The sequence below is a fragment of the Pelodiscus sinensis genome, chromosome 5 (assembly GCF_049634645.1).
Source record: "Pelodiscus sinensis isolate JC-2024 chromosome 5, ASM4963464v1, whole genome shotgun sequence".
Classification (NCBI taxonomy): domain Eukaryota; kingdom Metazoa; phylum Chordata; order Testudines; family Trionychidae; genus Pelodiscus; species Pelodiscus sinensis.
The window spans coordinates 112,228,090-112,255,213 of NC_134715.1; the positions used below are offsets into that span (position 1 = coordinate 112,228,090).

At 43.0% G+C, this 27,124-nt stretch overlaps 1 protein-coding gene across 8 annotated transcripts in view; it reads right to left on the reverse strand.

The window, feature by feature from the left end:
- The window catches only part of PPP2R2C (protein phosphatase 2 regulatory subunit Bgamma), a 320,765-nt gene that overhangs the window by 30,502 nt on the left and 263,139 nt on the right, over positions 1-27,124 (reverse strand). For all 8 annotated transcript variants that reach the window (XM_025187313.2, XM_014576070.3, XM_006128213.4 and 5 more), the window contains one exon: positions 14,843-15,007. In XM_025187313.2, coding sequence (XP_025043098.2) covers positions 14,843-15,007 — 165 coding nt within the window. The remainder of the gene's footprint in view (positions 1-14,842; positions 15,008-27,124) is intronic.

Sequence of the window (27,124 nt, forward strand, 5' to 3'; positions counted from 1 at the left end):
CTGGACCCCTCATTTTGGCCCCATCTCAGAATCTAAGGGGCCCACAAAAATCCACTAACCCTAGAACTCCAGGCAAGATTAACTCTTCTGAAGTCTTGCATCTCATTCCTCCCCACCTGCCACAACCAAGGGGCTGGAGTACCAGGGGAGTGTCGTCCCTGACTGATTTTTTTCTGTGGGTCAGTGGCCCCCAGCCCAAAAAAGGTTCCCCATCCCTGCCATAAATAAAGACAATGTTGAAATCTTTTGAGTTGGGCATAATATTTTACTTTATTTAAAATGAAGTCTGGCCAACAAGGCCCCAATCAGGGCTCAGCCCCCATCTGGCTGCAGTATACTATCCCAGAAAGGACTGGTGGGGCTCCCCTCTTGCTGTGGCACAGGTAGGAGGGGAGGCCACGATCTGGCTACAGCAATTCTGGCCTGGCCCCTCATCCAGCCACTGCTGCCTGGGTGCAGCAGCTCAGGCCCACTCAGGTAAAATAATCCAGCCCCAGGGCCTCCTCCCTCTACATACTCTATTTCCCACCCCAGTGCCCTGCCCTGCCTCCTGCACCTCCCACACGCCCCAGCCACTTGTCCTGAACCCCTCATACATCTCAATCCTGAGTCCTGCACCCCCACATCCACAAACTGCACCTCCAGCAGCAGCAGAAATCCCATTAAATAAAATCTGCAAGTACAATGTTTTATTTATGCTATTATTTTTATTATTATTATATTATATTATTATATGCTATTATTAATCATCATGTCAATTATCAAAATATTAAGTTGTATATTTTCAGTCATGCTAATGGACATTCTTATACAGATCTTTGTTGACCATTTGTTCTGAATTTTGATGAGGTTTGGCTCTTTGGTTTGAAAAGATTGCCAACCCCTGATCTATAACTTCTGCTGAATTTCAGAGGAAAGTAAAAGTAATTTTTTTGAATAATTAAGTGCATATTTGAGGTCAACATATGGCATTTGTATATGTGTGTGTACACGCGCGCAAGACAGAGGAGAGCTTACTTATTAATTATCCTTACGTAGGTGTGGTAATTTAGACATTTCCTTCCCAAGGATTTGAAGACGAGCTCTGTGTAGCCCAAAAGCTTGTCCTTTCCACCAACAGATGTTGGCCTGATAAAATGTATTATCTCACCTACCTTGTTTTTCTCTGTTGAATTAAGTAAGTCATGGTTCAGATTTCTAGCTGGAGAATAACTTTTTGTTGAGTTGTCACTGACAGTTTGGTACATTTTTATTGAAATAAAGCTTGACTAGCAAATATCCAAGGTCCCACACTAACTTGCTGTAGTTTCCAAATGAATACCAAAATCCTCTCCCCACAATCACAGAAAATTATTTTAGGATTTTACACTGCTGCCCATCACCGTAATGTCTGAGTGCCTTCCACATAAAATTGATACCAATGAGGAAAGCCTCTGACACTTGGCATTCCTTTAACAATTTGTGGCCAGACTTTTTTTCTTTAGCTATTTACATTTGAAATTATTATATTAACTTAGAGTTACAAAGTAACTCCTCTTATTATTCAGCTTTGTTTTACTTTATTTGTAATTTCCTGTTACTCTTTCAAGTAAATATTAATTAATACAATTTATATATTTGTAGCTGTACTTAAAGAGTCTACTTTATCTAAAAAAAACAAACCTGAAATCAATGATTTAATATGAAATATTTAATGGGTAATTAATTATTGACAACCAGTTACCCAATGTGCTGTATGCTATATTAACCCTAATCTTCTCAGATTGTCTGTTTTAAATCAAATACTTTAGTGAAATTCATGAACATTAAAAATTAGTTCTCAGTGATGCATATCCATTTTACTTTCATGTCAGTTTCTGTCATTACGTGACAAAAAGGTAAAATATTCCCTCCCTCCCAAATAATTCCCCCTTTTAGACTGAAAATACCAATCATTGACTAGTACATTTCTAGCCAGTGACCCATGAATAAAAGCAAGATTTCTTGTCAATACCACTAGACAGTATGAATTTTAAATGTAAACCATCAAATGAGTATCTAAGAATCTGTTTTACTATCTGGTATTCTACAGTGAGTTGCTGCAACCTGTCACAAGATGCAAGAGGGTTGAACTAGATCAATACATAAAGATCAGTGGACGTGCTTATATTAAATGTTGCTTCACTGGGGAGTTTGTTAATGAAATGCGGTGCTAAAGAATCACATGCAAGGATGGAGTATTCTTAAAGGGAGAGCATTATTAAACTGCAATCTGTCAAAGATTTATAAACACATTTAACTTGTAGTATTTAAGGCCCAGTTTAACAAAGCCTCGGCTAGGATGATTTAGTTGGGATTTTGTTCTGCTTGGAGCAGAGGGTTAGACTAGATGGCCTCCTGAGGTGTCTTCCAAACCTAATCTTCTAGGATTCTAGTCCCACAGAGGTTAATGGCACATTAAACTACCCAGTATTTACAATTAAGCACATGTATAAATCTTAGAGATTGGGCCTAAGAATGGGAGAATTTCCCAGTGAAATGGCATATTGAATAAAAAAATGGAAATTTGGAAAGACAATGAAAGATGTTTATTTAAATTGCAACAAAAAGCAGCTTTGAGTAATTAACAAAATCTTACAGTAGCTATTTGTTCTGACCGTGTATGTGGTTGGGGGCAGGTGGGAGGGCTAATGAAACACCTTTTAAATCAGGAAATATTTATGCCTGCTCTGCTACTACATTTTTCTTACTACTTGCCAGCTCCAAGTACATAAATCAGACAATTCTCGTTTTACATGTATTTAATTTTAATACATTTGCATAATCAAGGGAAAAGATGCATAGCTAATAACGATCTTTCTGCAGTAACAGTTAATAGTTTTAAATAGATAATGAAAATTAGGATTATCACAGAAGTGCTCTACACCAATCCTGGGGCCCAATCTCACAAACAGACCACAAAGAATCTCTCTCTGAAATTTCTGCATACAGGCAGACTCTTAACAGGATTGGGTTCATTATGTGTGAAATAGGAGAGAGAGGATTTTTTGAGACAACTGTTATTGGGAGATTTATGAAAAGAAAAATTTACCAAGCTTTGGGCACATTTTTATATCTAGGTTACATAAAATGGAGGAAATGATGAAAAAACAGATACATGCATTAGCAACACATTCTTAAAGTCCAAGTCCAGACCTACAATATGGAAAGTATACCTTTAACAACACATCTGAGTTAAGTGCTATGAAACCTCAGATTAAACTGACCTGGTTTTTTTTTTTGTATGCCACATAACCTCGCAGTTCACATCTGGAGTGGACCTACTTTTACAGCTTCCTCTAAACACGCAGAGGATACATCTAGACTGCAAGCTTCTTTCAGAAGACGCTTTTCTGGAACAGCTTTTCGGGAAAAACTTCTTTCAAAAGAGAGCACAGCAAAAGCGCAAGGCAAAAGCAATCTGCTTTTTTGGAAGATAGCGTCCACAGTGATTGGAAGCTCTCTCGCATATAAGGCCACTCAGAACCACTTCATTAGATCAGCAGTTGCTTCCAGGTGCTGTTTTCTACCTGAGACGTGTGCTTAAAGGGACACCCCTGGACAGCTGTTTCTCAGCTTCTGCTGCATGCTTGCCTACCTCTCTGAGGGACAGCAAAGCTTTAGAGGTGCATGCTCTGGTTGCCCAGCTTTTGGACACCACAGCATACTCCTGGCCATGGAGCTGGAGCTGCCTCTGGGCATGCGATGGCCTCACAAGACCATGCAGCAGTTTCTGCAGGCTGCCTTCATGGCCCTGCACAAGCTCGACACTGAGCTCATCATTGAGACCCTCTCCCTTACGCAGGAGCAATGCCCTTGCAACTGCACCCCACATTGGAGACACGCTTTTGGAGGCTGGACACCAGTTCTGACTGGTGGGACCTGCTGGTCATGGAGCGGTGAGATGACAAGCAGTGGTTCCAAAACTTCCGCATGCAGAAGGCTACTTTTATGGAGCTACGTACCTGGCCGTCCCACCCTCACACCACCCTGCTGCTGGGGGTGGTTCCTGCGGTGTTTGAGGGGAAGAGAGGGGGGCGGGCACCTCCCAAGGGCTCAGGCACTTTCTCCCTCTTATTCTCTGTTCTGTGTGTTTGTCTCCTTTCACAGGTTGTAAGGGCCATCAACTCCATCCTGCTGCACAGGGCCATCTGCCTGGGAGACCTGGACCTGATCGTCACAGGATTTGCCGCCCTGGGGTTTCCCAACTGCAGGGGGAGCAATTGATGGAACTCACATCCCGATCTGCGCACCCGTCATCGAGCTACCCAGTACATCAATAGGATGGGTTATTTCTTGATGAAAGTTTACGGACATTTTCATTGGGTGGTTGGACATGGCGCACGACACTCACGTATTTAGAAACTCCAGCCTCTACCACAAGCTGGAGACCGGCACATTCTTCCCATAGCATGACTTTGGGGTTGGGGATGTGCAGATGCACTATGCATCATTGGGGACACGGCCTACCCCCTCGTGCTGTGGCTGATGAAGCCATACACCGGCTACCTGGACCCCAGCAGAGACCAATTCAATGCTCACCTCAGTCAGACCTGCATGCAGGTGGAATGCACCTTCGGGCAACTGAAGGTGAGGTTCAGGTGCCTCCTGACCCACTTTGATGTGGGGGAGCACAAAATCCCCAAGGTGGTCTCCACGTGTTGTGTCCGCCACAACATTGTGGAAAGGAAGGGGGAGGCCGTCCTACCAGGGTGGGGGCAGAGGCCAGCCGTGAAGGGAGGGCGTTCAAGCAGCTGCATTCAGCTGCCATCTGCCAGGCCCGTCAGTTGGAGGTGTGCATCGAGGAGGCCCTGAGGGAAAGTTTCTCTCAAGGTCCCCAGTAACTCTCCCCAGAGCCTCGCCACTAGGGGCCTGTGCCTTACTCCTCTATACCTTGCCCATCACAACCCCTCTCTTCCCCACTTCCCTGAACTCTGAATGAACACACCTGTTTCGATTTGAACAAAACAAACTGTATTTTTTGCATAATAAAATAAACTGGGGAGGAGAGGGGCTGAGAACCTGGATGGGGTAGGGGAGCTCACGGCTGGGAATGGTGCGTGGTGTGGCTGGAATCCGGGGACCACAGTGAACCTGGGGTTGAGTGGGACCTGGGACAAGAGAGGGGATGGCGGGCTGGAGCAGGGTCAGGGATGGCAGGGGGAGGGGGCATAGCCATAGCAGGGAGGTAGGGGGAATGGATATAGCAGTGGCGGCAAGAGGGTGGGAGGCTGGAGAAGGGACAGCAGCCGGGTGTGCTAGAATTTCCCGCATGATGGCACATATGTTGTCGCCCTGCCACACAAGCTGGTCTGAAATGCGGTTCCGCCACTCAGCGTCCTCCTGGACCTTCTGGGCCAGGGTTTGCTGCATGTTGTGCAGGATGCCCACATGCTGCCTCAAGAGTCCTCCTGGACCCTCGTGTGCTTGCGGCTCCCCTGGTGTTGGGCGGCTGCCTCTGATGTCATGGATCACTCCTCAGTGACAGCTGGTCCAGCTGTGGAGAATAAAGGAGAAGTGGTCAGTCATCCACGCAGATACTGTCCAGGAGGCCATGCCCTCCTTTGTGAGCAGTGACCAATAGTCCTTGGGCCAGAGGATGGGGATGTCCTGGGAGTAAGGCCACAGCAGACCCTGCCTCACAGGGGCCCCGAGGTGCCCAGGGGACCATGTTTTCCCGCTTCTCCTTGCCCCATGGATAAGCAGGCAAGGGAAGTGTCCAGCTACAGTGGGTGGTAGAGGGGCCTGGAGCAGTCTGGCCTTCCATGGGGCCTGCACACACACCTGCACCTGGCAGCACTGTCCGCGGTAGCAGGTGGTGCCTCACGCGTGCCGGCATGCCCGTGTGCTGTGTGTGGCACTCCTCAGTCTGTGTGGGGTCATGCATGTGCCCTTGTGCCCAGCCTGCTTCTAGCAGTGGCTGGTGGTGGGAGGGCACCCCCACAGGGATCAAATGTGTGTGTGGCCTGAACCTGTGAGCAGGACCCCGGGGGTGCTCCAGGGCTGCTTCCTGAGGCCACATGGCGCAGACTGGCACTGCATGTGCTTCCACATGCACCGACTGCAGCACGACATCCAGGCTGAGAAGGCCAAGCGACGATCACACCCCCGCCCCTCTGCGCCTCCCCTGCCCTGTGTGTGTGTAAAACTGAGAACACTCACCTGGTAATCCCTCCCCACCGTCAGAAGATGACTGCGACAAGTTCAGGCCCTGGGGTACCGGCTCGAGGGTCAGAGTCACGGTGCGGGCATCTCCTCCTCCTCCTGCAGCTGCTGTTCCTCATCCTCCTCCTTGGCAGGGAGCTCTGGATGGGCAACAAAGCTCCTGGAAATAGGGGCAGGAGTGGGGTTCTGCCCGGGAGTGAGAGCTGTGCTCCCTGGCCCTGGTGTAGCCCTGGTGGCACTCCTTCTCCTTACTCCTCACTTGCTCCAGAGTCCTGGGGGTGTGTGTGTGTGTGTGCTCCAGGGTCCTGTGTGGGTGTGTGTCCTTTCCACCAGAGCTTCGGCCATCTGGCCATAGATTTCAGCATTTCTTCACCGGGAGCCGAGATTCTGCATGGTCTCCTCCTCCCCCTACAGCCTGAGGAGAGACAGGATCTCCGCCACAGACCAGGAGGGCACATAGCATTTGCTGCCCCTGGCTGGGTCCTGGAAGCCCTGGTGGTGCTCCCTGTGAGGGCTGGGGAAGTTACGGGGCCCATGAGGCTAGGCCATCGCTCCAAAGTTGTGAGGTAGTCAGAGCCGCATGATGAGGTGCAGCTCCCAGGCCCGGCTTCCTGCCATAAGGCTTGTTCTGGGTGCCTGCAGCTTTAAGAGCTGGCAGGAGACAGGAACTATAGAGTTCTGATTACTTTGGATAGAGTGGCCACCAGAACATCTGTGTTATTTCCTGGAGGCCTCTTTTTTTTTTTTTTTTTTTTTTTTTTTTTTAAAGAAAACACCACACTCAAAAAACACCCTCTTCCACATCCGTACATGCCTTTTTCCAATAAAAGCTTTTTCAGAAAAAGGCTTCTTCCTCGTAGAAATAAGTTTACCGCTGAGGACAGAAGCAGTAATCAGAAGATATTTTCTTAAAGGTAAAGCTCACACAAACACGGATTCTCTCTTTTCTAGTCTTACAATAAGCATCATTCATTTGGAAAGGTCGATATTAATTAGCAAATGCAACAGGGAGATTCTGTCAGAGTTTTTGTGTGTGTGTTCTTTATTTCAAATGAAGTATAATCCATATTCAGTTAGAGGTCGAAAAGCTGTCACTACTATGCAATCCCAATGTCCTTTCAAAGGATGTTATTTTGAGTTTAAAAATCCATGTGTTCCTTTTATTTATTTATTTTTGTTTCTTTGTGTGGTTCTATGGTCGGGTAGCTGCTTTTCCTTTCTTGGATTTAGTATCTAGATTCTGCCAATCGCTAGTCTGGCTGAAGTCAGAAGTATTGATCATTGTAAGGAGGAAAGTGCATCAGTCTTAGGCCTTGTCAACAAAACTAATGTCAACACCCAAAAGTCAACAAAACAACAATTGCCAGATGGTGTTCACATTTACTCCCTCTATCCCTCATCACGTCCACATTGTGGCACCATCATAGATAGTGTGAGCAATGCACTGTGGGTATGTTCCACAGTGCCATGTTATAGCAAAGCAGAGTTGATCACTGTACATCTCAGGCTTCCCCCTCAGTTCTCAGCTACCAGGAGTGGCATCATGAGCAGCTCTGTGAGCTATCTGTGCTAAGGAATATCAAAGCAGCACAGCAGTCTGTCCCCCTCCACCTGCAGCAGCAGACTGCCTGCCACTGTGCTCCTAGGGCAGGGAGGAACAGCAGTATTCAAATGATTTGTTTTTTATTTCCCAAATGGAGCAGCACAGTCAGCTATCAGATACTTTCCAGAGCTTTGAAATGGAAGGGGTGAATGCCTGCAGGGAAGCACAGGCCTCAAAACACTGAGCAGAGCCATCAGGGCAGACACTGTGGGATATTAGCGGAAGCCAGTTCTATCAACAAAACAAAGTCCCTAAGGTGCCACAGGACTGCTCATTGTTTTTAAAGTTACAGACTAACACAGCTACCGCTCTGAGACTTGTTTATCAAATGTTAGTATTAGATGTATTTTCAAGGTGCTGCTTAGGACACAGGAATCCATATCACGACTAACTGTGCTGATTGGCAGACTACTGGCAGCCCTGGCAGAGGCAACACTATTTGAACGGGCATGAAGCTCTTCAGAATTTGTATCCTTCAGAATGGGATTGTGTCACACGGTTGGGGGAACTTTGTAGTGCTGCTGCTGCCCCTGCTACTGCCAGGAATAAATAAAAGACTCTGGATTCTCTTCATGAATTTAGTGTAATCTATACTAAGTCTATATGTATACAGTACCATATGATGCATGGTGCTCTACAGATGTCTATAAATGTTTGCAGTCTACATGAGACTTCACACAGAAAAGACTACAAATAAAGGTTAGGGGGGAAAAGCATAAGGGAGAGGGACTGTAAAACAGTAACATTTTATATGGTCTTATGAAAGTTATTTATTGAATTTTTTTTTATTTCTAATGATACCGTCATATGTTTTAATTTGGGGACAGTGTCTGGAAAGAGGGCTGTGGTAGAGATCAGTGACTGAAAACTGACCGGAAGAAGTGAATTCTGAGTGGACATGTGAAGTAGAAGAATGAGGTTGCACCAAGTTAAAGAGACTGTTCTAAATGGGGGGAAGGGTAACTAATGGAGAAAAGTCGCATGAGGGCAAGCTGCTTTGGGAGGGTATTGGAAATCCACAGAAATAATTTGCAAAGTAGGTGGATGCTGGTATAAAATTCATGGTGCAGTATCAAAGAGACTGTCTTGCTAGCATCTGAATGCGTAGCTGATTCATTTTAAGATGAGTGTTTTGGAGTGCTTAGATAATTATTATTGCATCTTATTGTGAGCTATATTCAAACCAATCCAGTCAGCAGCACTCAGTACTCTTCCTGGTAATGCTTTGAAAGTTCTTTCATTAACCTTATCAATGTTTGTGTTGTATATGCTCCACACTCAGCTTCTCAACAAACTTGACCAGTTTGATGCAGTAATGCTACATTAAAGGCCTATTTTCTAACTCACAGCTCTGGAAAATAGGGTTTAATCAATGACCATTAGACCTTGCTCTCCTTTCTGGCATAAAATGCCTTCTTTTCATTCAGGGTTACTATATTGCTGTTTTAATTGGTTATGATTGGCATTTGGCACGATGTTGCAGGGGCAGGCAGGCCTTATTAACAGGAAGAAATCAAAGTATTATGGAAGAAAACAATGTAAGTAGGACAGAGAAACTCACAACAAAGACCCAAATTCTGTCATGCTCTCCTCTTTTCCTCAAGGTATTCTATTTTCCCTCAAAGTACAAAGGGTATACAGCTAACAAAGGTAAAATGCTGCCAAAATCATTGTGGAAGGTTATTTTCTTGGTATGAGCAATAAACAGAGACCACATCCTAACCAATGCATTTTCCTTGCATCAGATGGGCTCAATCGTGTCCGTTTTATTCAGTGTCTACTCCTGAAGAAATGTATCCTTGTGGAGAGACCTATGCACCACTTACAGTGCACTTACACCCTCAAATGCTTATTATTTCCTATTAAGAAGACCAGTCTGTCACAAAAGACTTCAGTGGGAAACTGGGTGGTACAAATGCCTTTTGTGTTCCCTCTGCATGAGAAAGAATTTTCTCTGTACTTCCTCTTATTTAATAAACTTCCCACTGACTTCACCAATGTCAAATAGACACTGAAGGCCTGAGACTGAAGCGTAGAGTACCTCAGAAAGGCTCGATCCCAGGATTTGGCTCCATGAGAGTTAACAGGTGTACATCAGAGTCCCAGATTCTCATAGGAACTAGCCACAAGACACTAGGGCCAGGCTTATACTAGACCCAGAAGATCGGGTTAAAGTACGCAACTTTGGGTACAGGCATTACCCCGAGTTACGCGGATCCAACTTATGTCGGATCCGCACTTACGAACGAGGCTCTCTCGCCCCGGAACTCGCAGGCAGCGGGACCGCCCAGAGCGCAGTGGTCCCGCCACCTCGACCTCCGGGGCGAGAAAAGCTGCTCTGGGTGCCCCTGGTCTGCTGGGGTCCGTCTCCAGCAGACCAGGGACACCTGGAGCAAAGCCAGGGAAGCGGAGGGGTCCCGCGCCTCTGAGGCTTTGCTCTGGCAAAGCCTCAGAGGCGCGGGACTCCGCCGCCGCTGCAGCTTTGCTCCCGGTGTCCCTGGTCTGCTCCCGGTGTCCCTGGTCTGCTCTGGCAAAGCCTCAGAGGCGTGGCACCCCGCCGCCGCTGCGGCTTTGCTCCCCGTGTCCCTGGTCTGCTGGGGGGGGGGGCGCAGCTAGGGCGCCCCCCCCCCCCCCAGCAGACCAGGCTTTTGTTGTGGACCCTGGGGTAGAGCAGCTGGGGTGCTGCCGGATTGGTCCTGCAGGGACCTACCTGGCAGCCCAGCTGTTCTGTCCCAGGCTCGAGATTCAGCCGCTGTTGAAACTGATCAGTGGCTGATTCCAGGAAGCTGGAGGCAGAGCAATTCTGCCTCCAGCTTCCTGTAGTCAGCCCCTGGTCAGTTTCAGCAACAGTGGCTGAATCTGGAGCCAGTTCCGACTTACATACAAATTCAACTTAAGAACAAACCTATAGTCCCTATCTTGTACGTAACCTGGGGACTGCCTGTATATAAAATATGGGGCTGGAATCAGCTTGCTTTAAGCTAAGCTTGATGCCATCTTCAGAGAGGGAGGCTGACGGAAGTAAACACTCCCATCAATTTCCCTTACTCCTCACAACTTAGAAGAGTATCGGTGCCAACAGGAGCCACCCTCATCATTGAATTTAGCGTGTCTTAACTAGACACGCTAAATTGAATGCCACAGCACAGAAAGTGGAGATATGGCCTATGTCAGATCTCAGCAGATACTGAAAAAAATAGATTGTGAGCTCAAGAAAATGTGCCTTTGCTAACCTGCAGTACATGGCGCAGAGCAACTCAGCGCCTTATATTATTAGGAGAAGGAGCTCTCCATTCTGCTCCCCCACATAATGTTTTGGGCTACTTTTCCTCAAGTGGCTCAGTCACAATACACATTTCTGCTGCAGCACTCTCATTTTCATTGCATTTTGTGCTCTACATAACTCAATCGTCACAACACCATAAGGATACTAGGCATCTCCACTAATATGGAGGAATGGAATTATACAACAATGGGCTCAGTCTTCTTCCTAGTCCAGCCAACGTAGATTCAGAAATTGGCTTCCATGGTAGCAAGATCAGACCAGGCATCATGTGTGGGCCTATCTGAACAGTGATGTGAGTGGAACTATGTATTTGTACAGAAAGATTTAAATGATTTCATTACCTTTAGGACAGATAGCAGTCTCTGGTTCCAAACACATAACAAACAGCAATTGCTACTCAAACAGGATGAGTCTCAAAAGAATGGGAACTCATGTATGTATAAGGGATTCTCAACCTTTTCTTTCTGAGTCCCTCCCTCCATATGCTATGTAAACTCCACAGCCCACCTATGCCACAACAACAGATCTTCTGCATATAAAAGCCAGGGCTGGTGTTAGGGGTAGCAAGCAGAGCAATTGCCCATAGCCCAGCAAAGCTAAGCTACTTAGGCTTCAGCTGCAGCTCTGCACAGGAGGACTTGGGGCCCTGGTCTACAGTCCTGTGGGATGTGGCTTTGGCTTTCTGCCCTGAGCTATAGTGAGTCCAACATCAGAAATACTTCACAGACCCCCTTGAAACTTGCTCTTGGAACCCCAGGAGGCCCTGTACACCAGGTTAAGAACCACTGGTCTAGATAAAAATAATAGTCCTGTTTGTAACCAAGTATTTAGTGAAAAGCAGCAAAGAAAATCTACACAGGCTGCTGTGATCCCATTTAGCACATGCTCCCTCTATTACAGTAGTAATTCATCAGCTCATGTACTGTATGAAATGAAAACCGGATTTCATTTTTATCTATGCTATGAATGGGTGGACTGGGCTCAGAGCCCCCGCTCCCCCTCCGCCTCCTCCCGAGGGTCCTGCCACAACCTTCCCAGGAAAGCAGAAGTGGAGCTAAGTCCTCCAAGCAGCCTAGAGCAACTGTGCAAGAAAGCAGCCAATCAGAGGGAGGTGGCAAAGGGCTAGTCAATCATGTTGCAGACTAGTATAAAAGGAACTACAGTTCAGATCACTGTCAGTTCTTGAGTAAGTTTGAGTCAGAGGAGTTCAGATGGTACTCCTGACTGGATAAAGCAGAGATGGGCAAATACCAGCCCTAAGGCAGGATCCAGTTTTCAGGGTTAGCCCCTGATGGGCCACCATTGCTATATTTACCTGTGCTTCTGCAGGTATGGGCGAATGCAGCTCCCGTTGGCCACGATCATCGTTCCTAGCCAATGCAAGCTGTGGGAAGTGATGTTCCAATCTGTGGCCAATAGGAGCTGCAATCACCTGTGGAGGCACAGGTAAATGTAGCAGTGCCGGCCTGCCAGGGGCTAACCCAGGTGAACTGCCTCCATTTTATTGCCCACCTTTGGGCTAGAGGAAACTGTAGTACCATCGACAGCTCAGTGCTGGCAAGGACTGGGAGAAAGAGAAAGAGCTCCTGGCTGCCGGCTGGACATGAACATAGAAGAACCTGAAGCACTGGTGAAGGCTGGGACTGTTGGGAAGTAGCCCAGGGAACTGAAAGCTGTTTTGTTAAAGAGACATGGTGTTCTCTGTGCTGGAATTTGGAGTAATGGCCACTGGGGAAGTGACCTACAATTAGACAGCAATAAACCCCCAGAAGATTTAGAGGGGTTAACAGGCTCAGCTGGAGGCAGAACAGACCAGAGTGGACAATAATTTCCAACGGAAGAAGCCCTTGGGGAATGGTCCCTCTACCAGGGCCAGGAGTGTTTAAATACGTTGTTGGATAAATACCTGGAAGGCATCTGTTTCAGTTGTGTTCTGTACAGGCTGTAAATTACTTGGCCAGAGGATTGAGCCACTATAGGGACCACTAGAGAAACTGTCAGAAGGGGTCACCATAAACTGAGAGAAATGCACCAGAGGGGAGTTCTGGAAAAAGGTGGATGCCCAACCATTCACACTGAATTACTTAAAAAGAAATAATTCACGATCTTTAACTTCCACTATTTAGTAGCTCCAGCAAAATTCAGAATCCTCGTTAGATAAATATTTGAGGTTTGGCAAATCTTGTACCATTATTGTATCTATATTTTGCACCGGTTTCATTCTTAACGTCCTATGTACGGAACTCACAGTTCACCTGCTTCTTTATGTGCACATCGAGGCCAATAGCAATGGTGGGGAAAGTGTTGCAGGGAAGCCCTTTTCCCCAGTTCACCACTGTTGGGGGCCACCATAGTTGTCTGCATTCACTCTCTGAACAAAAGGCTTGCAAAAGCACTAGCACTTACAGAACTTCATAGGGCTGATTAGAGATATGATAGGGGACCATTTTCCCTGTGTATCAACCAGTATTAGATGGGCAGCGTGGAAGAAAGCATACTTTTTGTACAGGTGCAGTATATGCTGCTCTCTGAATGTCCCATTATGCCTCCTCTCACCATCACTTGGGCACTAGAGTTGCTAAGATTCTCTGCAGGTTTTCCCACTAGCTGTTGGAGCTATAATTTAACCATTTATCTTTAGGTTCAATACTTTCCATTCTTTCTTCCCTCACCCTCCTCCCCCTCCCCCATGCCAGAAAACATATGTCAGTACCAGGTAACATGAGTGACATTTTTAGTTTTCTCTTTCATTATGTATTAACCTCAGTCCAATTTTTAAAAGCTTCTCCATGGGAAATGCCCTTTCAATCACATCAGCTTGATAAACCTATCACACTTAATCCATTCTCCAATTGGGTTTCAAAGGATTCCATATTCCCGTGCACTCCTATTTGGACTCTAAGGAGATGATAGTCAGATTATTTTGTAATGTAATGAATTGCAATCCTCACTTCATAGACTCTTCATGAAGGAATACAGTCTCATGATAATTTATATTCTGGTGCTATCATGAACTTAAGATAACTCCCTTTTTCCATTTGCAGATTTCATATTCCTCATTTGGTCATCAAATGAAATAGCTACAACTTCGTGATAGGAATCTCATAAGCTATATACATCCACATTAGGGCAACTACAGAATACCTTTTTATAGTACCACAATTTTTTTTCCTTTTGTTGTTCAATTTTGAAATAACCTCCTTTCCTATATTACATACCTTATATACTATCAGTTACTTAATTTGTTTAGTTGAGCAAAAACAATGCTTAGAAATTACATTTATCTGAAAAATGTGGGGCCAAAACTTAAAGTGACAGTGCAGCTTAGAAATGCTTCTCTTGAATTTTTTGTATGAAGTTTGGATGGACAAAATATGCTTGCCCCAAAACTTAAATCTGCACTCCAAAATAGCAGATGCACACCCACACTAAACAGTACTTAGACTCTTCACAAAGAGACTATCAATCTAAACTGTTGAGAACCATCTGTCTATTGATAGAGGGTTATAGGTTTTTCACTCAGTTATGTTTGTAGTATGAACCGCAAGGAACAGTAGTTAGAGAAGTGATTCCAATGAAGTCCCTAAATAAGTCTTGTATCAATTCAATGACTTGCTCAGTTTTTTCCGTTTTGCTTCCTTTAGCATGTCTGCAATTGATAAGCTAAAACAACTGTAATATGCTGCACTCCAGTACATATGTAGAGGTGCCCTATCTATAAATGATTAACATTACCCAGCATTTGTAGCAAACGTATCTTATGAACTTACGTTTGGAATGTTTGTCACAGAGGGCTGATGCCCTCATGTCACAGAGTCTCAAGGATCCTTTGCTGCTGCTATAGACAAAGAGATTGCAATGGTGGGGATGAAACTCGGATGCAGTAATCACTTCCGTCAGGTCCTCCATGTTGGCTGGCTTTATATCTACAATGTCTGAATGGAGGTTTTATTAAGGAAAATTAAATTGTTCACAAGCAAGTTCTGAATCTTGCCACCTCTTTGAAGTGTTTGTATAGACATTTTGCAGATATCAACAGACAAATAAATTAATTTGGAATAAAGCATTCTTGTTTGTTTGAGAAGAGACATTCAGCATTACTCTATTTTGCAGTGGGTTGACTTATTTTATAGTTGCACCATAGAGACAAATACATTTTCATAATGAAATTATTCTAGGACTATTAATTAGCATATTTTACCGTGGATGTCATTAATATGTCTACATTTGCAGTAAGACTTAAGAGATGGCAGTTTAGATTTTCAGATCCATTCGGGATATTTGGTTGCCTGTCTTTCACTTAAGCTAAAGGAGAATCAGTAGTTAAATACTCTGCACTGCTTGGCAAATCACAATCATCACTATTGCCCCATAACTGCAATGGAAAGTACTGCTGTATCTCAGATAACACTGATGTATAGACAGCAGCCATTGCATGTCTCACTTTCCTTCCAGCCAGTCTATTTAAAATATTGCTGGTAAGGTAACTTTCCTAACCCATTCTTTTTGACCTTATCATTCCCTCCTTCATAGGCTTCTTTCCCTTTGCTATATCAATGCTAAGGTCCTTGTCCTCCACTTCAGTACTTCATAGTTTTGCCCCAGCATGCCCCATTGCTCTTCTTTCTTGTTTCTTTCCCCCTCATTTCAACTAGGTTCTGGTCTTATTTACAGCAGTTACATGTTTGATGAGTTAACTGTGATTTACACAGGTACAGAAGAACAGAATCAAGCCCGTAGTCTGGACAATGTGCATGGTTGCCTTAAAATTATGGGAATCACTGTCTTACATCGTTATGTACATTGCTATAGCGAGGGTTTTTTTAATGTATGTGCATTTTTGCACATGCAAAATGCACACAAACTCACATGCACGTATTCAAACTGGTGTCTGTGAATATATATAGGTCTCAATTCAAAAAATCAGGATTTGTGCATGCACAAACATGCACGATTGTATCTTGCTTTTGAAAATGGTACTGAGTCCTAAATTTCATAAAGTGGTGTCGACATGCTGGTGACTCCTCTTTTTCACATTTCACCTTTTCCAAACAGAATTTTTCAAAATTCAAAATGAGTCTAATCTGACTTCCACTGAGGTCAAAGGAAGCTTTGTCACTGGCTATAATAGGAGCAGATTTGGGTTGTGAATACAAATTGTGTGGATATCTACTAAATCTATCTGCATGGGCAAATCCATTTAGAAAGCACAAATTAGCATTCTGTGTGTGCCAAATTACAGATGTGAAAGTATGCAGACAATTTTAGGTGTTGAAAATTCAGACCTCTGAAAAACATAGAATACACTGTTAGCATCACTACAAATTAAAGTTCCAGTAGTACAGTTCATTGTGGAACATTCCTAATGAAGATAATGCTTATTACTAAAATCAATGTAAATTTCTGTGAAAATAGGAGGATACCTTTGAGCACTTTAATTGGTCATATCTGATCTACAATACACCTCACTATGTTCCTCATGTACACATCAGCCAATCCTAATTAAAAATTATGTATATAAAACATAACTTAAAGGATACAGTTTAGTCACAGCCATTCATATAGATCATATGTTTTGGTTATCTTACTTTCTGAAAAAGACAAAGGAAAAACAGACACAAGAGAAGATATGGGACAACAGCTCAGGAAAAGAAAAAGGAGAAGAGAGATTGCTAGTGAGGAAAAGAAGGAGGTAATGCTTCCTAGAGAAAGAGGATTTTAAGAAAGCAATGGTTGAAGAGGCACTGTGGTGGCATGTTCTTCCCCACACCAGCCCTGAAGGGGTCAAGGTGGCCCAGAAATGACCAATTAACCTTCAAGCCCCAGGGATTGATATATACCTAATTGTTCTTGATGCCCAACTGACAAAGGATTATAAAGAGGGGAAGTACCAGGTGGCTTCAAGGAGAGAGAGAGAGAGTCTGTAGTCACTTTTTGGGAGCAGGAAACCCAGAATAGAGAATGAGTCTGAGGATCTTGTCTCTGAAAGAAGGGTCAACCCTAGAGGAGTTGTGGAGAAAGCAAGCCTGAAATGGCAGGGTAGGAAGAAGCCCACAGAAACAGCAGCAATAGTAGGACTGTGTAGACAGTCACTGGACTAGAATTTGAAGGGCCTGGCTTCCCCTACCAGCCACTGGGAAGTGTCATTAAACTGAGGTGCAATCTGGACAGTTAGTCCAGCAAAATTTCCATACCCTAGAAGGGCGGGGGATGGGGAAGAGCTATTAAGTAACCAAGCCAGAAGGAGGAGTTGTGAGTAGGGAGCACTTTGAATTACAGGAAGAGAGCGATGCCATGCCTGCACAGGAGGAGATGCTCTTGTGATGAGTGAACACCATTACAGGCATACAGTGAAAAGAGAGTATAACAGTATGACTGAAAGTAAGACTATGTTTTCATATGATCTTCATTGTTGTCTGCAAACACTAATGAATTGATTTTCACAATACCCCTGCAGGAAATGAAAGTATTTCTACTTTATCTTACAGATAAGAAACTGGGGCAGAGAGAATAAGTCGTTTGCTCAAGGTCCATGATAGAGCTGTGAAGTGAATACAGATCTATTAAATCCCAGAACAAGGCCTAAACCCTCCTTCCCAGCTGTCATGCTCTCCAAAACATAACATTTGAATCAACTGGCATAAAAGATAATTTGAACATTCCTAGAGAATGAGATAATAGGAAAATGTTGTTTTATTAATGGCCAGAAAAGTCATATGTTGTCTTACTAATCCTGTCCCTGTGCTTGTTGAAGGAGACAGAAAAACTTTAATTGATTTCAGTGGGAGCAGGGTCAGGCCCATGGTAGAAATTACAACTCTACTTTCATCTTTCCCAAGCCTGTAGATCTCAGAAGCAGTAAAATTAAATTAAAATTTAAAAGTAATATGCAAGTGTAGATAGAATTATCATAAGTTTGCACTGACCATATTGCATATTACACTGAATTGGTTTTAAAAAGAAAAACAGTGAAGAATGGGAGTAACAAGAGGTCATGAATTAATTTTGCATAGCAATGTTATTTCTAATAAATTACTTACAGTATCACATTAGCATCCCTCTCCAAGAATCCATCATGATTAATGTCAGTACAATGAGTACCAAGATGTAGTAATACGGATTTACCACCTTTGGTAAATACTTTCGAAAGAGCCTCTTTCGAAAGAAAGCGTCTAGACTGCACGCGGAACTTTCGAAAAAGCAAGCCGCTTTTTCGAAAGAAAGCACCCAGTGAGTCTGGATGCTCTCTTTCTAAAAAGCCTGTTTCCTTTCAAGAACGCCTTCTTTCGAAAGAGCACTTTCGAAAGAAGGCGTTCTTCCTCGTGGAATTAGGTTTACCACGGTCGAAAGAAAAGCCGCATTCTTTCGATTTAATTTCGAAAGAACGCGGCTGCAGTCTAGACGCAGGTGAAGTTTTTTCGAAAAAAGGCTACTTTTTTCGAAAAAAACCCTGAGTCTGGACACAGCCTCAATGAAGTATCCCTAAATGTTCTTAAAATTCTAACATACAGAAATCTTTTATTTGATTATTTGCATTTGGTGAAATCTTTCAGTAGAAGCAATCGCTTTCAGTGATTGAATTGCTTTCAGGAGATCAGAGGAATTATGGTAACCTGTTATTGGAGAAGCTGAATAATTTCCAAGTGATGAGAAAGATATAAAATATAAATAGAGTATATGAAACCATCACACCAAAAAAATCACTTTTCTGGAAACTGAAGATGGTATTGATGAATTTCCCTTCATTGTACAAAATGAATAGTCCTATTCTGAATAATGAAATTGAATATTCCATTTCCCTAGCTGAAATACATAAAACACTTGGAACAGCAGATATTTCCAGATATAATCTCCATCTCCACTGAGAGAGACTTCATTGCCTTTCATGGATAATACATTAATTGTATGAACAAAACCCATAATTTCATCAGATTGAGGCAAAAATAAAACAATTGATATAACCTGTATACTAAAGTAAAATGATCAAAAGGAACTCAAACTACTGAGGAAGAGCTTTACTTCTACTAGATTTGTAATATGTGCAGGAACAGCCCAGGGCTTTGACAGCTACTTAACCCAATGTACCAAAACCAGATTGTGTCACACCCAAGAACATTTTTCTCAACTTCTGCACCTTTTGCCATTCACCAACTATCATGTATGACTTGACGTGTGATGTTTGGGAACTGTATTTACACTAGTATGACAAGTGTATATGACAATCTTCCACTTTACTCTGTGCTGATTAGGCCTCAATTGGCCTCTGCCAGTTCTGGGCACCATATTTCAAGAAATATGTGAAGAAATTGTAGAGGGTTCAGAGAAGAGCAACAAGAATGATTAAAGGTCTAGAGAACATGAGCTATGAGGGAAGACTGAAAGAATTGGTCTTGTTTAGTTTATAAAGAAGACTGAGAAGGGACAAGGTAGCAGTTTTCAAGTATCACAAGGAGGAGGGAGAAAAATTGTTCTCCTTGGCCTCTGATGATAGGACAAGAGGCAATACACTTAAACTGCAGCAAGGAAAGTTTAGATTGGACATTAGAAAAAACTTCCTAACTGTCAAGGTGGTTCTGAAATAAATTGCCTAGGGAGGTTGTGAAATCTCCATCTCTGGAGATATTTAAGAGTAGGTTAGATAAACATCTATCAGGAATGGTATAGAGGGTGCTTGGTCTTGCTGTGAGGGCAGGGGATTGGACTCGATAACCTCTTGAGGTTCCTTCCAGTTCTAGTATTCTATGATTTCATAGCAAGGGAAGGACAAGAGGAACAGAAGCTTCTCCCATGAGATATTTGATATTTTGCAATTTTGTTTTTCCATTCCCCCCTTATGCTGAGTTTTACCTCGTATTCTATAGCAAAGAAATACAGAACAATTGGGAGAGGTACTCTGTTCTAGACCCAGCTTACTTTGTGCAACCCAAGCAGCTCAAAAGAAATTACAAGCTGGTAGTAGCCAGACAAATGGAATATTCCTCTGCTGGAGAATTGGGGGGGGTCTCTATTATGACACAAAACTGCCAGAGATAGCTCCTACATTAACTGCCACCCCCAATAGCAGTGTATGGGGTGTACCAGAGGCAGGGAAGAATGGCTTGTGTACTGCTCAACTTTTCCACAACAGTTAAGAGCTGGCATATGATCCTTTAAGGATGATACTTAGCTGGTGTAAATGAGAGAAGTGTTTATACGGGGTCTGATGCTCTGATATCCCCACTCTCCTCTTGCACCAAGTGTATCTTGATGCAGATGAAATCTAGGCACACAAGCTCTAGAGCGATGGAAAAGCCATACTGACGGATTCATCCTGCCTAGTGCAAAGAGCTGCCATTCACACTTTCCTGATCGAGTGGGGGTTGCTGTACTTAAGTAAGGGAGTACTGCATCTGACATACATCTGACGAATTGGGTCTTTGCCCACGAAAGCTTATGCTCCAACACTTCGGTTAGTTTATAAGGTGCCACAGGAATCTTAAATAAGGGAGATTCACCTGGGGAAAAGGAAAGTGGTGTTTACCCGGGTGGGGGCCGGGGAGGTGACAAAGGAGACGAATTTTAATTAATGGCAGAGGCCAAGAACAGTGGAAAAGTGAATCAGTCTCCACCTGCTTTGGAAGCTTCGTAAGCTCTAATAGAGTGCCTTCATTGCCACCTGCTTTGGAAGTTTTGCAAGCTCTTATACAGGGAACTGTGGACACCAATGTAAAATCACATATGAAGGTCAATTCTGCAGTCTCTCTCTGTAGTTGGCTTGAGAAATTCCTTTGCTGAAGGATGGATTCTTTAAAATCCATTAATGAGTGCCCATACAGGTTTCTGTGTGTTACCATTTCTAATATCGGATTTGTGCCCATTTATCCTTTGTCGCAGAGACTGTCCAGTTTGACCAACATACAAGGCAGAGGGGCATTTCTGGCACTTGATGGCATATATCACATTAGAACATGTACAGTTATGTGAGGCTCTGATGTTGTGACTTATGTGATCAGGTCCTGTGATGATGTCAGTAGTATAGATGCATGGACAGAGTTGGCAATGGGATTTTTGCAGGGGTAGGTTCCTTAGTGAGTGTTCCTGAGGTGTAATATGTGGCTGCTGGAAAGAACTTACTTCACATTAGGGGGTTGTCTGTAGGTTAGGACTGGCTTGTCCCCCAATGCCTGTGAGAGTGAGGGATCATTTTCCAGAATAAGTTGTAGATTGTGAATGATGCACTGGAGGGGTTTAAGCTGGGGGCTGTAGGTGATGACTAGTGGTGTTCTGTTATTTTCTTTGTTGGCCTATCTTGAAGAAGCATTTTCATGCTATCTTGCTCCCTACAGGGCTGCTCTTCCAAGGCCTGGCTCAGTGATACAGGATGGGACTAGTAGGGAGCTGATGGATTTTCTAGCTGTTCTCCAGGGAAAGAGGGACATGAAAGATTTAACATGCCTGCAGACTGTGATGGAGGGGGAGTTCTCACAGCTGATCCACAGAGCTGGAAGGGGTTAGCAGTGGTAAGGAAAGCATGTTGAGACATGTGAAGTTAGGGCTCAGTCACTTACTGCAGTGCCTTGCAGGCTCTTGCTTTTTACTTTCAGTCCCCTAGTAAGCTATGTGATGCAATACACAGCTACTCCACTCGCTCCAGAGAAATAACAGCTAATTCGATTTAGGGCTTTAATTCGGAATCCCGCTTCACTGCTGCGTGTAGACACAGGCAGTGACTTCAGGCTAGTCAATTTCTAAAATGGTGACCAGCCGGGAACATGCTAATGAAGCGTGGGATATTTAAATCCCGTGCTTCATTTGCAATTTCAGTTGCCCTCATTAGCCTCCCTAGATCGAAGTAGGGGGCTAGTGTAGACATACCTGGAGAGTGGTGAAGCTCTGGGATGGGTTACCTAGGGAAGTAGTGGAGTCTCCATCCGTAGACGTGTTTAAGTCTTGGCTTGACAAAGCCCTGGCTGGGTTGATTTAGTTGGGATTGGTCCTGCCTAGAGCAGGGGGCTGGACTTGATGACCCTCTGAGGTCTCTTCCAGCTCTATGATTCTATTTTTCATTCTGATATTTCTCAGAGTTGCTTCCTCAGTTAATAATTTGATCCCAAGTTTTGTCCCTCCTATGCTAAGGGAATTCTCCCAAGCCTGTTGTGGTTTCTTTACCAAGTCTGGGCACTCTAGGAGCACCATATAATGCCAGAAGTCAGAATCAGCCCTCACTATGTTCATTAACACAGAGTTCATTTAATTTTGTAAAAAGCAGTAAACTAATGATCAGATTTTTCAACATGGAATTGTATATAAATATTCTCTCTCTCCCCTCAACCCCCCATTGGACAGTCCTCTCTTCTGAATCTATCTGTCAGACCTGTTCTCAAGTCATAGCTTTATGGAATGGCTCATCAATAGGTTAATGTATCTGGCCTTTTCTCCTGATTGTCTTTCCTCAGGCAGAAAGATGACCCAGTATTTATATTCTAACTACTCCAATAGCCACAGTGGCAGTCCTTTTCTATCAGCACACAGCCTTCTTCCAGCATTCTGCTAAAAGCATGTAGCATATGGGATTATTTTTAAACCCAGAGTTCGAATTACATTCAGGTCTTTTGAACCACAGCAAGACTGACTGCAGCATAACTGATGCGCCTTTCAAGCCCAAGGTCACAAAAAAGTTTGTGGCAGAGCAAGTGTCTTGACTATATATCTACAAAGACTGGGACCATCCTTTTTCAGGGACTTGAGAGTTGAGAATACTCAATGCTGATAATACCACCTAGCTCTTACATAGTATTTTTCATCCCTTCATCACAGAACCTCCATTTTACAAATGGGGAAATTGAGGCACAAAGCTGAAAATACACTTGCCAAACGTCACCCATGAGATCATTGGTAGAATCAAGACTAGAAATCAGGTCTCCAGAGTCCCTGTCCACTAGTCTACATGATATACTAGAGCACAATCAGTTATTGTATTAATTATACAGAAAGACTCTTCAGACCTCTAAATCTTCTCCATTAAAGTTTCCCATACGAGTCCTGGTCTCTGATTCTGATCTTCTTTACACCACTGTAATTCTGTGTCTTGGACCACCACTGCACACATACCAGAATTTTCAATTGCAAAAACACCTGTTACTAATGAAGCATAATCACCAGGGTAGCTCTTAGGGAATGTGCTTGTAGGTTTAAATGTGTGTCTGCATTTTTCAACATATCATATTTAATCAGCAGGGTGCATAGTCATAGTCACTTGATGCATTTGCATGTATAATTATGACTGTCTGAAATTTTTCTGGGTTGCTTTGTTTTCCATTTCCTACCCCGCAGATAACTGAACTGTCATAGAATCATATACATTAGAAATGGAAAAGATCTATTAAATCATCCAGTTCAGCGTCTGTTAAGCAGGTGTAGTCTCTACTGTATGTCTTCTAGTGCTTGTCACAATCTAGTTGTAAGGTTTTCAAGGAATGGCAATAACAGTATGTCAAACTATAGTACTCCAGCTGAAATCAACAGGATACTTCAGGTGTGTAAAACAAGCAGAATTTGGCTCTTAGGAATGTTTTATAACCTATAAAAGGTCATTGTCCGAAAACTTTTCCTGATGTTTATGGTGATGCTGGGGAATTTCCAGTGGATCTATCACTAGACAGAATCTACAAGTCTAAATTTCCTGCATGGGGGAATGTAGGGCCCCTAGTCCAATCTCAAAACTGCTTACAGGTTTTATGCAAAGAACTTTGATGTACGTTTTGTGTAATCTACTTAGAAATAAAGTCATAGGAGTGCAAAACTATTTTCTCCTCTTCTAAATGCTGAGATAACTCAGTGATGGATCCATAAATGTGAACATAGATAACTCTATATAAAGATGACTTTTTTTAGTAAAACAAAGCCTGTTCTAGATATGGCTCTTGAATACAAGGTTTTTCAATACAGAAGGTAACTGTGTTGCTGCATCAGAAAGCAACTAAAAGTGAACAATGCAATGGAAATAGAAGTCTCCTTTAGGTATCTATGTAAGGTGAGAATTTTTTCTCTCAAAACATGTAATTGGTTTGGGAGAATTCATCCCTTTGAGTCTCAATGAAGCTCGCTCTCCTAAATCACTTAGGCTACATCTAGACTGCAAGTCTCTTTCGAAAGAGGCTTTTTTGAAAGATACTTTCGAAAAAGAGCGTCTAGACTACAACCAGTACTTTCGAAAAAGCAAGTCGCTTTTTCAAAAGAAAGAATCAAGGCAGTCTGGATGCTCTCTTTCGAAAAAGCAGAGTTTGCATTACATAGCGCCTTTTTTCGAAAGATCACTTTTAAAAAAAAGGCATTATTCTGAGTAAAACAAGGTTTACTGCAGTTGAAAACACTGCCATGTTCTTTCGATTTACTTTTGAAAGAACACGGCAGCAGTATAGATGCAGGTAACGTTTTTTTGAAAAAAGGTTACTTTTTTCGAAAAAAGCCTGCAGTCTAGACACACCCATAGGGTGCATCTACACAGGAGGGCTTAACTCGAAATAAACTACACAAATTGAACTACGTCAATTGTGTAGCTGATTTTCAAAATACCTTATTTCAAAATTGCGAGTGTCTATACAGCACTTATTTTGAAACAGATCACTCTTCCTCCGACTTCCCCTACTCATCGTACAATGAGAGTTACAAGGAGTTGAAGTAAGAAGTCGTCCAGCTTGACAGTATTGCAACATTATTTCGAAATAACTGCCTGCTGTGTAGATGTGGACTAAGTTATTTCAAAATAACACTAGTTATTTCAAAATATTGTTGCTGTGTAGATGTACCCTTAGGCACTGTGTGTGGTATTTCTAAAAATGGATACCATGGTAGTATCTAGGAACTACACAGTCATGGAGCATGCAGCTGCAATTTATATACCTCAGATGTCCAAATCTGTAATGAACAATTTGATTATATCAGACATTTTACCCTGTGCATTCTATTTCCTACCTTATGAACACTGCAAGTTATACTTTGCGCTTCTTTGTGATTGGCTACAGCTAATACGCTGCAAAAGATTACATTTTGCAAGGTTAATTTCAAGTCCAAAATCACATGGGAATGAGAATAATTAGACTCATTTAAGAACTGCTCCCTCTAGCAAAGCTGATTGAATTATTTATACATTATCTTTTCATATAATTGTATCTAGAACTGTCTAACTGGCTTTTTTGCCTAACTGACAATACATTAACAATAGATGTTTTTTCTGCCTGGACACTTCTCCTGCACCTGTATTAGTGACTGGTACATTTTTAAAATCAGCGTAATGGGAAGCAAATAGAGAGAGGAATCAAAACATAAAATGTAAAAGCCTCAACTGGTACACCTTATTAGAGAAAACTCATCAGCTACAGAAGTAAAACTGCTTGGCTCTAATCTTGCAACCCTTTTCAACAAAAGTAATTCCACTGACTCCAGTAGTAGTGCTTTCCAGTATAAGAACTACCTGTGAGATAATACCTCTCGGATCTTATTCATGGTAGTCTCCTATCTTGTGCTTTATTTCTCAAGTCTCTCTAGTTGAAGGATTTCAAAGTCTGAAGGGTAATAGAGATGTAGCCATATTAGTCTGGTCTTGCTGAAACAAAAAACAAAAGTCTGAAGGGGCACTGAGAATACCAATGGAACAAACAACAGGACCAGTAGCATGAGCATAACTCAAGATGGTAGCTAGTCTCTGCTTTCTCTTTCCAGTGGTAATGGGCAAAAGGAAGTTTGTGTGATTCCAGTATTAAGAAGTATAATGTAGCCATTTACTCATGCTAAATGGACTGAACCAACAACATGCTCCCTCCACAAACTGGAAAATAATTCACAGCAAGCAATTTTTACCAAAGTACTTATGTGTACTTATTGTACAATGTTAACCTTATTACATAAAACACACAACACCTCCTCAAACAAAAGTATTATAAACATACAAGATACTGGGTAAAATTAGGTTTGCCAACTCTGAGAGAATCTGCTCCGGGAGACTTTTTCCCCTACTATGACACTATATCATTTTCTTAAAATATCCTATTAAAACCTTCTGGATAGCTTTCAATACTCACTTGGAGATTGATGCCAATTCCAGAAGACTCCAGGCCAATCTTGGAGGGTTGGCAACCCCAGATTAAATCCTGGCTGGCACTGAAGTCAACTAGATTTAACTTATAAGCATGGCAAGTTGTACTCTGATCCTCTTTGGGGCACGCTAAAGTTAATATTCTGCAAAAGATTATATTTTGATTTCATTCTATTAATTTTCTTCTGTCCCATATTCAGACACTTCCCTTTCCCACAAATCTGTAATCAAAGCCATATGGCTTAATGGCCAGCTCATGCCCCAATGTGGAAGACCCATACAGGGGTCAGGAAACTCCTCGAGACTCCTGGTAGAGTTTCCTACATTTGCGAGGTGACAGGGGGAGGGGCGGGGGGAGGGGAGAAATGGGGTTGAGAGTATGGGATTTGCTCACTTACTCTCTGATCGGTGGAAGACTCTAGGAGCCTGCCCTACAAACCACATGTCTTGAGGATCTGCTAGTTTCTCAGGACAAGAATTAAGACAAAGGGTCCAATCCAGCACATTACTAGGCGCATCAACAAGACTATTCTCTCTACTAAAAATTAAGACCAATCGCTCGCATTTGCAGGAGTGGTCTCTTTGCTTGCTCCAATCCCACTGTGCATAACAAATACATTTTTAAAAATCATAAAGATACTCCTTTGTCAAATTCACTGCATAGTTCTAAAATCCAAGTGAATTTTAATGCTTCTGGTTACACTTGTCTCACCAGTGCAAAAATTTAATGATGGGTATATGTGCCTATTCGGTGGCAACTACATTAAAGGAAAGTCTACATGAATGAGTGACAGATAGAGGGGAAATCCATTAAAAGGATAACTTAATTACATAGTACTTAACTGTACATGGGCAGGAGCGATAAGTAAGAAAATGAGGTATTTTGATTAACAATTTTTTATTAAACAAATAAATCTGCAGTGCACTACTTATCCTAAGGCCACAGCTATAATAAAACCATCTTCAATTAACTCATTCA